Source organism: Phoxinus phoxinus (genome assembly GCF_949152265.1).
Source record: "Phoxinus phoxinus genome assembly, chromosome: 16".
NCBI lineage: Eukaryota > Metazoa > Chordata > Actinopteri > Cypriniformes > Leuciscidae > Phoxinus > Phoxinus phoxinus.
Genome location: NC_136891.1, coordinates 9,107,553 through 9,124,201, shown reverse-complemented (window position 1 = coordinate 9,124,201; position 16,649 = coordinate 9,107,553). Strand labels below are relative to the sequence as shown.

The 16,649-nt window shown below is 36.1% G+C and overlaps 1 protein-coding gene across 1 annotated transcript in view; it reads left to right on the top strand.

Annotated features, from left to right (window-relative positions):
- The window catches only part of vta1 (vesicle (multivesicular body) trafficking 1), a 34,680-nt gene extending 19,391 nt beyond the window's left edge, over nucleotides 1–15,289 (top strand). Inside the window, exons 4-8 of the mRNA XM_079639018.1 lie at nucleotides 279–354; nucleotides 2,698–2,809; nucleotides 9,064–9,246; nucleotides 11,235–11,312; nucleotides 14,602–15,289. Of these exons, the coding sequence (XP_079495144.1) occupies nucleotides 279–354; nucleotides 2,698–2,809; nucleotides 9,064–9,246; nucleotides 11,235–11,312; nucleotides 14,602–14,747 (595 nt within the window). The 3' untranslated portion in view covers nucleotides 14,748–15,289. The remainder of the gene's footprint in view (nucleotides 1–278; nucleotides 355–2,697; nucleotides 2,810–9,063; nucleotides 9,247–11,234; nucleotides 11,313–14,601) is intronic.
- Nucleotides 15,290–16,649: the final 1,360 nt, after the last annotated feature.

Sequence of the window (16,649 nt, the reverse complement as noted above, 5' to 3'; positions counted from 1 at the left end):
TCTCAGAAATAAATTTTAAACAAATTATTTGTTGCTCAAATGATAATTCTAGAGTAATGTTTGCTGTAAATTCAGCTTTGCCATCACAGAAATTGAAGCAATTTACAGAACCTTACGACCACAAACTTTTGAACGGTAGTGTGTGTTATATCCAGATGTTCTTTGTTTCACACATCTATTTTATGAGACATGTAACTGGCTTAATTTTAGTGAAAACAAGTACTAAACGAAATGACTGCATTGCTGTGTTAACAGTTTAATTTTTGTTTTGATCACAGGAATATGATCAAGTCCTTCTACACCTCAAGTCTTCTGTTTGATGTGTTGAGTGTCTTTGGCGAATTATCAGAAGAGGTGAGTCACTGAGTCTTTTCGTCCCCTACATTGTCAACCGAGTAGGTCTATATTTTGACGCCAAGGCTAATATGACAAAGTTTTGTGTTGAAGGGACATAAATATGGGCCTGAAATGTGTTTCTTGACACAGTCCCCCTGTTTCTGATGGCACACACACACACAAGCTCGCCTAATTTAGTGGAACGTGAAAACGTCTAATGGAATCAAATACGTCATTAGAGCCATGTTCTCGTGTTTAAATCTGAAAACTGCTATGAAAACGTGGAAATTAATGGGAAACTGTAAAAGTGAGCCCAAGGACTGACAACGCCTCACCAGTCTCAATGTACACAGAGGTTTTGAGAGGCCAGTTCTTGGCAAATCTGTGCCCGGAAAGTGTTGCTAATCCACCAGTTGAATCTGTGTATTTCCAGTGTGCCTATTAGACCATCCCTACTGGTCGCCATGGCCGCAGATGTCTCTTTTATACAGAGGGGAAGTGACCTGTGTCCGAAGATGGACAATGTTTCATTGAATGTTCTTCGCTCCCTAAGGGCCAGACATTTTCCTACTGTAGAGAGCTCATTGGACTGACTGTTTCAACAATGAGCTCTCAGAATCGCCCTCCATTACTGTGCTGTTTCTCTCTGACAATGCCACAAGGAGTTGTGCCATATTAAATTACATGAGGAAAAGGAACTTTTTAATGCTAGACTTAACAGGACTCCGAACTAATGTATTTAAAAGTAGAAGATGAGATGTGAAGGGGCTTCAAGAGTCTGCAAAACCCTTTTAATGGATGTGAGTTGGTGGTGTAATTGCAGGTTTCAGCACACTTCAGAGTGATGAAAATAAACCAGATACACTCTAAAGTCATTAGACCTTAAAAAAATACATATATGTATATATATATTACTGTACAAATTTTATAATTACAGCTCTTAAAGGGTAATATGCTAAACGCATTGCATTAGTTTTTCACATTACAAAACGGCCCTTGTGTAAAGTAAAAAAAAAAAGCTGTTATTAGGGCTAGGTAAAAATTTTAGATTTCTATCGATTTTAAGCGACTAATCAAAATCCCAAGAATCGATCTTGCTGTTATCAGTTGATGAATGAACAGAACATTGTAGAGCGCAACCCATCAAATAAATCACAATTGTTACTTTTGATACGAAACAAAGTCTCGATTTGAAATTATTTCCTTTTTATTATGAAATTCAAACAATAAATACCATTTGGCCACTCTTTAATGTGGTGTGACAGATACATTACTATTGAAAATTATAAGCTGAAATGTTTTTTGAGCACCAAATCAGCATATTAGAATGATATGAAAGATCGTGTGACACCGAAGACTGGAGTAATGATGCTGAAAATTCATTCATTCATTCAGATTTGTCATCAAAGGAATAAGTTTAAAAAAAAAAAAATTGCTAAAATAAAAAAGTTATTTTAAATTGCAGTAATATTTCTCAGTATTAATGTTTTTACTGGATTTTTGATCAAGTAGAAAACAGTTGTTTTAAATTCTAATATTTCACAGTATTACTGTTTTTACTACTGTATTTTTGAGCAAATAAAGAGGATAAGAGACTTCTTTCAAAAAACATGTTGCCAAACTTTTGACAGGTACTTTACATGATGTACATTTTCTTTATGTTCTTAGGAAAGGGGCTTTACTTATAATTCAGTAATATTAATGACGCTATTGGATGAAAACAAAACTGCTTTATAGCTGATTTGACTTTGTTTCATCATTTGTTTTATAAAATGAACTAAATCAACACTGACTTCAGCTGAATGACACTAATGTCTTTTTCAGAGATGCTTTACAGCAGAGTTGAATTCTATTTGCATTACTGATTCTGTTATTTTTCTTGTTTGAAACAATCTGTATTGTATAAAGCACTATAAATAAAAGTGTCTCGACACCCGGAGTATCATAATATTTGAGGGTACTTGACATCAATAAGTTTAAAAACCGCTGATTTGGTTATGTTATAAATATTGGTGGCTTTTAACATATTGCGTAAGCCATTCAAGGAATTTTACCTTTGCAGCCCTTAACTGACATCAGATCCCTTGTAATGCACTGCGTCTCATGTCGTATTGCTTTATTTGACGACAATGCAGAACATGCCAGTAATTAAACTCACATTCATGAGTGAATGTACCGTAATCATAGTCATGAGTGAATCATTCATCAGTCAAGTGATATCCATGTCATATCCAGCCAAAATCCTAACAAATCAGATCTGCTCATTTTTCACCTATTGTTTTGCAGAGAAAGTTAATTAATTGAGCATTTCTTATCTTAATGATTCACTGATTGACTCTCCCCTTTTCCACTACTTTCCAGAACATCCAACACAGGAAGTATGCAAAGTGGAAGGCAGCCTACATCCACAACTGCCTAAAGAATGGCGAGACTCCGCAGCCCGGTCCGATTGGAATGGAGGGGGAAGCATATGGTAGGTGCTGATATTATATCTGCTCCCCCAGAATGATCCTGTGACTCCCATTAACAAAATACACACCAGACGGGGGGCTTTCCTTCAGGATTACTGAGGGGCTTTCTCCATGTGAGTCTGTTGTTTCTGAGTCAGTAAATGTTAGCACATTGTGTGCCTTATCAAAGTTGTGAAGAACACAGGAGGTGACTGGCTCGCCCAGTGACCCTCCACCTGCGAGTCAGCACAGGCTGCTATTTATGTAGTGATTATTTTAACAATCAGGAGATCAGGGTTGCCTCCCATTTTAATAGTGTGAAAATGATTCACTGTTGAGTAGCCTAATTATTTTATAGTCATTAGGAAGGAAAGGGCTGAAGCATCACGTCAAGTTAGGGTTACACAGAGTGAATTCAGACCGAGTCAGAGTTTAAATTTGTGTTTAAAAATATACAAGTACCTGTAAACAAAACGTTGTTTCCAGACAAATTGTTTTAAGATTTAAAATAGGGGATTAGTTAAGCCAGCCAAACACATTACAGCTTGCCAGAAAGTACTTTCAATTCAGTTATTGTTAGTAAATAGGTGCTGTCTCTGGTGTTGTCTGAAGCTTAGTTTAATCACCTTCTAACCTAAGTAGTTTGATATCAGAAGTACCTAAATGGGTTTATAGGAGGACTGGAAAAAGAATGACAAACAGTAATAGGAAGTTGCACTGTGGTGGCTTTCTCTTTTTCTGAAAGAATAGAATGAATTGTGCATCTCGTATGTAGTTTTGGATTGCCTGTTGACAGTGTTTGACATTACATTCAACAAAAAAAGGATGTTAGAGTAATGTAATCGATTCACAGAACACAAATAGATTGCTTAATGTTTAATAAGTTGCTTATGTTCCGCTATAAAAAATTGGAATGGTTCATTCATTAATTTTGTATTGAGTTACACAAGCAAAAGGTTTGGATTTGGACATTTGGAAAGGAAAAGGTCATTTCATCCTACTAAAGAAAGTGTTTACACAATAGCAATACCAAACCCATTTCCTCTTGAAACTTTATTTAAATAAATGATCACCAGACGTAGAAAACCATGGCCGTGCCAATAGCATATAGCAGGGCTATTCAACTTCATCAAGAAGAGGGCCAAATGAAACATTCATCGGGGGAGGCCCGAGCTAGAATATTTTGTGAATGAAATCAGCAGAGCACAGTTATGTTATTATATATTTGTTCATTTAAAAAATAAAAGATAATTTTTATAGTTGTTTTAGATTAAAAAACAAAACAAAACATTTTATTATTCATGACAAAGATTCCTACCTAGAAGGAAATTCAGAAAAAATGCAGTCAACTTTTCATAATTTTTCCATAAAGATAATAAATCAGACTGATACTAGAGATGTGTGTCTATTCTATAGTGCCTTTTCACATTGTGCTTTTTCTGTTTTGCTATGGTTTAATTGCATAATAAACACACAGGTTGAGAATGAATTGCATTCATTAATGTGAACGAGTCATTTTCATTTTTCATACTTGGAACTGGTGGTTTTTGTTATTTTTCAGTTTGGATGATTCGATGTCTGTAAGACAAACAGAATTATTGACAGATGACACACGCTCTCCACAGAGCACATCCAGTGACATATTTTCACATCAAGGAAAGAAGTTTCGGAGAAATAGAGTGAAACAAAAAACTAGCAATCTCAAGAGAGCCACTGAACTTTTTAAGCAGGTCGAATTCAAGTTCAATAGGCCTGGAATATAGCATATTTATGAAGTAGAATATGCAAATTTAAATATTATGAGTCTAGACATTTGTGAACACCTTTTGCAGTTAGGCAACATTTTGAACCTCTTAGTTTAATATCATCACCAACCCTATTGTTGCGGGATCATGGTAAAATGTGAAAGATGTGAACGTTTGACTGCATGATAACGTATTTACGAAGGTTGTTGAAAATAATTTTTCTCCTTCATGTGCAGGTCAAAGTAGTGCTTGGCGGTGGGGTTTAGTTAGATCACTTTTCTCTCCACATCTGCTGGGCGTGCTGCTTTTGACCTGACCTGCTCATGTCAGAGATGAAGTCATCTGTAGACTGCTCCGTTGGGACGTACGCATGCACCGTATGTTTCTGTAGCATGTGACATACTCTTGTAATGTCTGTATCAGAACAGTTTTTTTTATTCTGCTTATTTGTAACGCTTGTTAAAGTTCATGTAACATGTCTTCTTCATGTTATAATGATATTTAAATTTAATTTATTTAGCTTTACATCTAGCAGCTGGGCCCCTCTTGTTAAGTAGTGACCTCATGTTTGGTTATTCCCACTGATGTGCAGCATTGCCAAGACAAAAATGTTGCATGATAGCATCCTTGCGGAGTTTAAGCACCTTATCACAGTTTTTCTCTCGTTCCATGTGTCCGTCAAATTGCCTTTTTCAAGGAGGTCCCCTATAAAACCTATTATAACAATATGCCAAGATGTTTATGTGCTGTATAACGAACACCAGACCTTGTTTGAGGTCAGACCTGCATTGGGTCAGCTGATAAACTGTTAGTTTTCTGTTGTCCTCAGCAGTTAATCATGTTCTTCCTGTGCATGTGGGATCCCAGAATGACAACTAACACATTCAGGGCATCTTATCCACCTTATTTTTCAGAAGGTTTAGCAGAAGTGAACTGTTTTCTGTGAATGTGCAAGAAATAACAGGTAAATAACTAGAAGAATTATAAAGTGCAGGAAGCGGTAACATTATTTGCGCTACAAATCAGTGTTTATGATTATGATAATAAATTAAAATAATATAACAAATTACAGTTTGCAATATCAAGCAGTATAACAGACGGTTTTTCTATAGCTTAAATATCATGACACCGGAAGCCTTGCGCATTCAAGTTACAATTGGCTGCGGTCGCTCTTACATCAGAAATATGTCGCATTTCAACATATCATGAAAGCAGCCAGAAATGTGCTATTATAGAGGATGTAAAAATGTGTTATTTCCACTAGTAAAGAAAATTGCTACTTTTCCCCCCGATTACATGGGGTAAGTGTTTTAATATTTTATGTTAACATTTAATTTGTTCAGTTTTACTATTAAAGGGAGAAAAGGTATTCATAATGTGGGTTATAATGCATTATATCTTATCATAAATAATTGTAACTAAAGTAGAAATTCATTATAGTATTTTGCAGATTCCTTGTTGCATTTGAAATTGGTGACTTGTCATGTTTTTACTGCATTATACTTTTTAAAGGTGTAACAAGAAGTATAATGTATTATAATTGTTGCAATTAGTCATGACTATACAATAAAAAATACTTGTATAATGCAGTATCAGTATGCATAAAAGCTAAAGTAAAGTGTTTTTTTTTTTTAAAAGAGGGCTGAGTAAAAATTAATTTTTGTGGTTATCAAAATGATGCCACAACAGCTGCTTGAACTTAACTTGTGTTTGAATGTGGAATATTCCTTTAAGAGCCATACTAGTGGTATTGTCTTCTCGCCGAGTTTGGCTTTCCAACTTACGGGAATATATGCACGGCAAGCACGCCCCGGGGCATGGGGAAAAGGCTTATTTGAAGGAAAGAAAACTGATCTGTAACAACTTTCTCAATTAGTATACTATTCCCGAAGACTCATCTGCAGTGTTTACACCAGTAGCTGTTCGTTTCCTGGAGCAGGCTTTGCACCCGTGCCATGACTCCATGGAAAGTAAAGGTCTCTTTACTGTAGCCCAGTTGAGAAATTAAGGTCAAACAGAAATGGGCTCCAACGTCAGGACAAGTACAGCTTGGAAAAAATTAGACGTTTAAAAATTCAGTGAACAACATCCTGTAGACATCATTGTCTAAATGTCTCTTTTGTAGTTTTCAGGTAGTTATCTGTGGATTGCTCTATTTAAATTGTTTTGCATTATGTAGATTATGTAACCAAGGTTGGACTAAATTGAGACAAATGCAACAGGCATGACCATATGTATACTTGCACTGTATGATTATGTATAACATCTTAACTTTATGTAGCATGACTGATTGCAAAACGTGATTTGGACATGCCGCAAATTTAATTATTCCTTATAATGAACCCCTTTTTTTGAACGAAATCACCCATAACCGTTCTGATTGCTGCTAGTTTTTATTATGACAGCATCTCCTCCCATTGCAACGTTGCATGCATGTTACAATTCTACAAATGACTTTTCTCTCATGTTAAAACAATTCCATCTGTTCACAATTTCTCCATTCCCTCCCTGTCACTAATTAGCACGGAATACATATTTCTTTTAAGCGTAATCTAGGTCACAATACTTGGCCAGCTGCAGCTGAGTTCGGTTGAGCACACCCTTTGAAATATTTCATAATTCGGCTATCAGCGCAGATCAATAATAAATAGAGAGGCATATTGGCAGAGAGAGCTTCTCTTAAGCCTCATGTTGACTTTTACGAATCCATAGTGTGCTAGAGCCAATGTATGCTCCCCCTCCATCACCTTCCTGCTTAAAAACAGAGGCCTTTCGCAGTTGGCAGTGTTTTCATTAGCGAGACCTTTAATTGAGTTTTGAAATGAAGTTTTCAGATCGATCTTTTTAATGCAATGGGTAGAGAAAGGTAGGCTCTATGCACATTGATCCAGCAACAACTCACAAATGAAATCCGCTTATTTACTGTATCATTTTTGTCATTGATTACGGTCTTTCTTTTTCTTTTTAAACAGCCCTTTTCTTTTCGTGCTGATTTGTTGACCTTTAGTTCAGGTCCATAGGGCTCAACAATCGGTTTAGAGAAGAGCAGGTGCTTGGTTGAATTATATGTGGATTTCTATGTTCTGTGCAGTTTAGTTCTACATGGTATTTATTCCCCCCATTGCTCTTAGGAAAGGCATGATATATATATTCAGGTGTTCAGAATACTCTCCAGAGCCACAGCTTGTTTATGCATAGCTCGGCTCTTCATCCAGCCCTTCTGTGTGGATTATTGCTCTTAAGAATAGAAGGGATGGCTTTTTGTGGTGCTATCATTCTGTAATCACAACCTCTCTTTTCACTATAGCAGTACAAAGCTATCTTGAGTATAGACTTTCATGGTCATAGTCTGCCAGCTTATGGCCTCACAATTCACAATTCCTCATCCGCCTGCAGTATCGCTCCGAGAACACGACTTTTCTCCAGGATTGACCAGGAATCCCCCTAATCTGTGGCTGATGAAGCCCCACTGCCATACGAAGGCCATGTTTTCATAAGAGCATAATGTTTATTTGACTTGCCCCACCCTTATTATTTCTCTGCCGATTATGAAAATAAACCCCCTGACACATGTCTGGGTAAAGGAAAGTCGTCAAAACAGCATGTTTAAATCAACCAAATTTAGACATGTGTTTTTCATATGCTTTATTTACTTGTTCCTAGTGATGAAATGTTAAATTGAAGTTTCACCTTGTTATTAAATGTTGCTGATGCAGGCAAATGTATATGGCGCTTACCTCTAAACTGTGTTTTACTGTAATATAATATTTTTGCAAAATTGAATCTGCCCAGGGGCTTTAAGAAACATTATGAATCTGGGATTGATGTTAAATTTCAAATGGAAGAACGCTGCCACAGTTTATTGAAATTTCTTGCTTTTTTTTCTTGTTCTATTTATTTATATCCATCACTCATTTTGGGGTGTCTTAGGGTTCAGTTCGCAGTTGAGTGAAATTGGTTCCGTGTCATGACTGCTCTCATCAACTTATTCCAGGGTTTTGATGGGGGAAAAGTTTGTAACTCAATTCAGATCACATTAAAAGGTCACTTGTATAATAGTTTGGGTTGATAAAATTCCACAGGTCCAAATTGCACATTTTTATGTAGTGTTTGTTTCACTGTGCTGCCAAGCATCTCCTTAGTTACAGGAAATTGTGTTGGTACTTTCAGATTGAAGCCACTTCATCAAAGGCTTGACTGGCAATGCGAGTCATTTGTTTCATGATTTGTATTCATGATAAAATTATGCAAGAAAATACTGTGAACACAGGCATCTTTTCAGCACTGAATGGGATAATGTGAGAAAACAGAAAAGCCTGATTAGTACTGGCAGCAGACTGTTCAGAGCTCCATTAGTTGTGGAAAAATGACTCTTGGAAGGAAAACTTGTTCTGAATCGCATTAGTTTTATCAGTACTCCCAGAACAATGGCTTTTATTTTTAAAAAGTCAAACTTTCTGGGCACTTTCACAGCAAGATTATTTTGACAGTGCAATGCATTCATATCCGCTTGTTTTTTCTCCTTACTTTAGATGATGAGTTTGGCGCCGAGGGTGGTGGTCCTTCACAATCCCCTTACGATCTACCCCAATCCCAGCCTTCTTTCCACGGCCATCCGTCAGACCAACCCCCACCATCCAATTTCAGTAATATTCAGATACCTCCTGGATCTCACGCCCCAGCCAATACACCTGCAGATATTCCCCATCCAGAAGGTAAGTTAGCTGAGCTTAAGTGGAATTATTACTTTACAACCATCTGCCAAGCTTCCAATATACACTACTGTTCAAAAGTTTGGGGTAGCCATTTAAAAAAAAAAAAAAAAAGAATACTTTTATTCAGAATGGATGCATTAAATTGATCAAAAGTGACGGTGAAAACACTTTTCTTTCAAATGAATGAAACTTTCTATTCATCCAAAAATTCTGAAAAAAAAAATATATATGGTTGCCACAAAAAGTATTTCTTAAGCACCAAGTTAACATATCAGAATTATTTCTGAAGGATCATGTGACACTTAGAGGTACAATATGTAATATTTGTGCATTAAAATATCCCAAAATCGCAAGGCCAGTGTTATATCTTTTGTTAAGTTGATTACTTACAATATCCCAAATGTTTCCAACTATTTTAAAATCGTGAGAAAATTGCGATTTTAACCGAGGAAATATTCGTCATATCCGCGTTACCCTCGGTTTCCGCTCATACTGCGTGGAGTCCTGGACAAATGCGGAAGTTGTAGTTGTAGCGTCTATCAAGCAACAAACGTTAGCTTGTTTCGTGCCGTTGTTATGGAACACAATTATTCTTTACCGATTGCAGCTGGTTCTGTCGACAAAGACAAGTCCCATAAACGTACGGGTCAATTTTATATATTCCAAATGTAGCATTCGGTAATAGTTATGTTTATGTAAGGAAAGTATTATTGCTTTAGGCTTGTGTTTAGTTTATTGACATTGTTTATCACGTCTGGTGTTTATGGCCATGTAAATAAATATAGCATGTGTTATACATAAAGATTAATCCGTCTTTTGGCAAATGATGTGGCTATGTTCGAATGTACTTTTACAACAATTGTTTAGAACACGTAAAACTGCGCAGCGTTATCACAACAATGAATTCGACAAATACAGTAACATAACCAATTTAGTATTAAACCTTACTTTTCTTGCGGTTAATTCATTTTAATGAAATAAAAGCATGTCATTAAATGCAACATTTATAAAAATAGAACTTTACCTCATCCATGAACATGATTTTTCGCCCTCTAGCGGCAGGAAATTTTGCATATTGTACCTTTAATACGAGTAATTATGCTTAAATTCATCACAGGAATAAATTACATTTAAAAAATATATTAAAATAGAACATTGTTTTTATATTGTAATTATATTTCACAATATGTTTTTACTGTATTTTTGATTAAATAAATGCAGCCTTGGTAAGTACAAGATAATTCTTCAAAAAATTAAAGATAAAATCTTGTCAACCCCAAAAACTTTTGAACTATTTCAAGGGCTGTTACTTGTTTATGGATAGCCATGCATTTAATAACTAACTTTAAAATATTTGAGTATTTGCTCTATTTCTGTAAGCAAAGCAGCAGATGATGTCAGAATGAATCACTCTAACACTGATTGTCATTCAATAACTCTAATCCCTTGACTCAAACATACAGGTTAATTAGTATTTCTCAAAGTGCTGGGACAGAGCTGTAGTGTGTTTGCATTTATATTTCCCATTCTGGTTTCCTGTTTTCCTTTTGAAGAGCAAAAAGGTAGGCTGAGGGTCCCCATGAGGGGCATGTTTCCCTTGGTAACTGCTGTCCTATGTGATTAGTACCTCAGCTTCCAGACACGGAAATGACTAATCCGCAACATGGCACCCCACATGCAGCCACTTAATTTGATCATACATTGCATGTACTCATTTCCTTGCTCGTGTGTGTGACTCCATGTCAGCTCTCGGACTTGAGAATTGAACATGGTTTCATATAAAATGTAGCTTTTGTTCTTTTTTTCCCAAAGGAAAGATTATGCTCAGCCATAGCTAATAGCTAAGCCTATCTAACTCTGAATCAATTACAGTGTTGGACTAGTTAATTCGTCCATTACAGTATTTCAAATTTCTATCAGCCATGATTGCAAATGCAAAAGTGCATTTATCTTTGATTAAATTGACTTTTTCTCTTATTTTGGAGCAGCACAGCCCATCAAACCAGTGCCTGTTCCACGAGCCATGCCAGTGGTCGATCCTTCGCTTCTAAACAGTACCCAGGAAGGTAAGCTTTTTGTGTGAAGACAACTCTTTACTGAAATCCAATCTCACCGAACCCGGCAAATAATCGTGACAGAAAGAATAGGACCTCATTTCACCAACATGATTGATCTCATTTTCTGCTCAAATGGCCAGAGGAAAAAGCACTCATTGCACTGGCTTTCCTAAATAAATTAGTGCTTTGTGAAAAGCAGATTCACGGTTTTGGCTTTCCAAAACGTAACGACCACAGAAAAAGCTCAAGATGACATTCCCTCACTACCATTCACTGCGACACTGGAATGCACGTTTAATAAGAATTAATGCTGATTGTGTCCAAAGCTATTCCTCATCCTCTCTTAACCGTCAGGGTCTTTCTGGGACAACCGATTGGCCATGACATTGTCTAATTGGTTTGAAGGGAAAGTCTGTGCCTCATAAGACACTAATTGGGCATGTAAAACATGGCTCTGAATGTGAGGTGTTGTTTTAGGGGTCGTCCTCCAAGGGTTGGAGGGCGTCCTTGAAACCAGGGATTAAGGCGGCGATATACTTCAAGCGAAATCGAAGAATGAACTGATGTGATTTAATTTCGAACAAAATCAGGTCGAAACTGTTCGTTTTGGGAGTTCGAAACAGCTTGCCAAAGCGAACTTTCCGAAAAGGTGGATTATTACTTTAATCCAGTTTCACTGACAGTGTATCATGTCTCCATTAAACTTATTTAATTTAGTTAGTTGCCAAGGCAATATATATATCATTTTATATATATATATATATTTTTTTTTATATATATATATAGAATGCATATAAATATAAATATATATATAAAAAAAATGTCTTCTATTTTTATTTCAATGACTGAATATTTTAATTTTAGTTAACAATAATAACACCAAATCTGATTTGGTTGTTGGCTTAACATTGGTTAAGTTACTAAGAAAAGTAAAAAAGGATAATATATAACCTACAGATACAGAGTTCTCTTGTGACTCATACGGAGTCTTCACACAGACGAGCGCTTCAATCTATCACTTAACGCTGTTGCGGATACTCTATTCGTTTTGGTGAAATCGCAAAACAAACTGCACACAAACGTGTCCCTGGTCTTGATATACAATCACTGATGAACATATTCGGTTTTAATGAGAAAAAAAACTATACGAGGGCGGATTAGAACCCAGAATCTCTGACACGCTTCTACCACTAGACCATTAAGGTACACATACAAATTTTGCGGATTTATATATTTATTTACGTGATAAATCTCAGCACTAACAATATATTGTATTATAGTAGATGTAAATTAAATTTCTGGACATAGTAATGTTATTTATTTTTCTGCAATTGTTATTGTACATATATTGTACAATATATACATATTTCTGATATAGCATTGTATTAGCAACCCCTCCCCCTACACACACCTGTCCCACCCACTTTATAAAACAAAGTTACGCCACTGATGGTAGTGTAAAATATTGTATCCTTCTTAAACCTTATGCTTTAATATGCTTTTATAAATCAATTAAAAGTAATGAATTTCAATTCCTTTTCTAAACCCATGCTCATCCAATCCCTATTTTGCAGAGTAGTTACTGGTGATCAATACTTGCAGGGCAGTGATTAAGAAGACAGCAAACAAGCTTATATACACTGACCTGCCCCCGAGACTACCTGCACCAAACAAAAACAAACCTATTACCAATTACAACAAATCCCAAGATGGATCATGTCACTGCGATGTAACTGGGAAATGCATCTTAGTTAACAAGCGAATCCTTACGTCACTGGACCTATACTTACAAGCAGTCATGTCTAAAGTCCTAATCAAGCTAGTCTTCAAACCTGCTTCACCAACCAGAGAGTAACTTTCTATGCAAGTCCTCAAATGTTCAAGTCATTCTAATACAATCTTTGGTTATGCATTCTGCATTCTTTTCGATTGATCAGCCTATAAGTAGATTAATATTTGTAAATGTATCACATAAGAATGAACCAGTGTGTGTCCCATTGAAACTTCTGTTCCACATTACACCCCCTCTACAGCCAAAGTCGACCAAGGTCATAACATTACCAGTATTTTAACTTGTTGAAATGTTCTTGAAGTCGAGCATCTCAGTTGAGACAGCTCTGTGGTTATAGTCTTCCCAGTCTGTGTATACTTTAGCGATCGAGGTGCAAGCAATGCTTTTTGAATGAGACAAAAAATGTATTGTGGTTAAATATTAATACTGGAGAGGAGACAGATCTAGAGATCTTTTTTAGGTTCCCAGAACTGCTGTACCTTAAACTGTTTTGAAAGCTCTCAAGTGTTTTGGTGGTCGTCTCTGTCCTGTTCATTATTTTGTTCCCACATTATGGATTCGGCTCAAACTGTCACTCAGAGTGTCATTGTGAGAGCCAGCAGAGTTTACATTGTGGTAAAGGCATTTGTGCACCATGACTATAATATTTCAAATGCCTGAAGTTAAGTATTCATAAACTAGCCCAACCTCAACTCACCCTATAATTTAATGTGCTGTCGGGCACTGGAGAGACATGCATGTGTGAAATGGGTGCTTTGCTTTTCCAGAAATTTCCCCTGGGAATCATTTAAATGCTCTGGTAATAGTATCTGTATATATATTTATATCATTTATATATTCACTATTAGTAAAAACTGTAATATTGTGAAATATTACAATTTTAAAATATAATTTATTCATGTGAGGACAAAGCTGAATTTTCAGCATCATTACTCCAGTCTTAAAGGGATAGTTCACTTTAAAATTAAAATGATGTCATCATATACTCACCCTCAAGTTATGGGACCAGTTAACCAAACAGTTAACTGGTCCCATTGACTGCCATAGTATTTTTTTTTCCTACTATGGTAGTCAATGGGACCAGTTAACTGTTTGGTTACCGACATTCTTCAAAATATCTTCCTTTGTGTTCAGTAGAAGAAAGAAATGTTTACAGGTTTGAACTTTGAAACAACTTGAGGGTGAGTATATGATGACATAGTTTTCATTTTAAAGTGAACTATCCCTTTAAGTGTCACAAGATTTTTCAGAAATCATTTCAATATGCTGATATGATGCTCAAGAACATTCTTTTTATTATTGTTGAAAACAGTTGTGCTGCTTCATATGTTTGTGGAAGCAGTGATGCATTGTTTTCAGGATTCTTTTATGAATAGAAAGTTCAAACGAAACACATTATTTGAAATATAAATATGTTGTACAATTATAAATGTATTAACTCTGTCACTTGATGCATTTAATGCATCCTTAGAGAATACGACTAATCATTTCTTTTGCTCTTCACAGGAGACTTGCGGCTCACACCAGAAGACTTTACTCAGGCTCAGAAATACTGTAAATATGCAGGCAGTGCGCTGCAATATGAGGATGTGGGCACTGCCGTCCAGAATCTGCAGAAGGCCCTGAAGCTTCTAACCACTGGCAAAGAATGAAACCATTGTGCTGTCCCCCTTAAAACCACTTTATCAGAGATCTGGCCCAGATGAACTGAAAAAGGGCCATTTCCCCAGCCCCATCTGTATCAAAAAGAGACGCTCCACAGGACACCCCCACATCACTCAATACAACATCTGTTTGAGTCATATTGGATGTCAATAGCTTTTCATTACTAGACCAATGAGACAAAGATGCAACACTTTAAAAAAAAATCAGGTGCATGTGAAAGACCCTTTCAAATTCTGAGGAGTTAATACATATTCATGGTTTGAAGTTTTCTGGCTTCGCAACAATTTGGTGAGATATGCATGGACATGACAGCATGTCTCAAGATATCTATTAAACAAGAACTCTCATCTGTACCTCAGGCTCTCTGAAACATGAGCGTTAGAGTGACTTTGCCCTTAACTACTTTTACTACTTTCTGTTCACTCCTATGTATATCTTAAGGTGGAAGGATTCTGCAGTCATTTACTTAAGTTTTCTGCCGTTACTAAAGCGTTATTATGATCAACAATAAATCTTTTTTTGACTCTTATTTGACTTTTTTTGGTCATTTGCAGTGTATTTTTTTCCTTCGTATAACAATCCTTAATGACAAATTAGCATCTCACAAGTCGTAAGTATTATTTTTTATTTATTATTGTAAACAATAACCAAGCATTACGCACATGCAGTTAGAAAATGAATGAGGATTATGAGTGGCTTCTGCACACAGTCTTAAATCAGTCAATTAAAAAGCCAAATCAATTGCAACCATTTGTGCCGTTTATTTGACTTGATTAAATTCGAAAGACTGGTATTTTCTCCTTCACTGTCATTAATGCCTGGTACTTTGTTCATATTTGAATTACTCCAGATGCCAGTAACAGTAAGAATCTGACACTAAGTATTCCTGCAGATTAAAATATTAGTGTGATATTGCATTTCAAAGGCACTGAGTTTAGTTGCATTCTGATGGGTAATTTATTTTATTTTATTAGGCACAATCCATTTAGCCATATATGCATGAATGAACTTAGTCAGTTCAGTGTGCATATGCCGGAAGCAATTAATTACAATAGATAGTTCCTGTTGTTTTCTGCCCAACTTGCGATTCTTGCGGTTGAATTAGCGGTCCCGCTGTTTTCATCTCCCTCTATTTAGCCTGAAGTGTAATAGAAAGGGCATTGACTGAGCTATCACTGCATGCATCTGCATTTGCCTGAATCCTTTCCTGCCTCATTGCGGATGCAAATGAACATCACCTGGGATTTTCCATCCTTACCTGTCTTACTCCTTTGTACTCAGGTTTAATTGGCTCAAGTGAATTTACAAAGTAATATATTGCTTCTGATCAAATCCATCTAGGAGTGCATATCCATTGACATACAGAGCAGGGTTAAACCATAATGGCTTTGTCTTTTAACCTTTTAAAATTAACCTTAAATTCTGAGTGACTACATTCTTCAGATTTCGTGACTTTGTAATCTCTCTTTAGTGTTTTAAAGTGTGTTTAAGGGTATTGACATTGACGCGCACAGATAAAGTTTATTACTTGATCGCTATCAGTGCTGTGGGAATCGATCGCTATCAGTGCTTTTTTTTCTCTCCCTATAGCGTTATCATTCAAATTGACCATGTTTTGCATTGGCTATTTAGCAAAATAAGTATTTTTTCAACAGCAAAGCATTTGGAAGGATTATACAGATCCTAATTTGTGGCTCTTTAGTTGTTTTAAGTTCAAAATCTTCTGCCAATTTCCTGTGTTATGGTGATAAAATGTCATTGTGGCTGTAAATCTCAATACTAAACAAAACATAAATGTAGCTAGCCTATAATAAATGTCCATGTTATTGTCTATGGGTTCTCACACCCACAATAGATCAAAACCTAACAGTCCCCACAGAGAGACACTA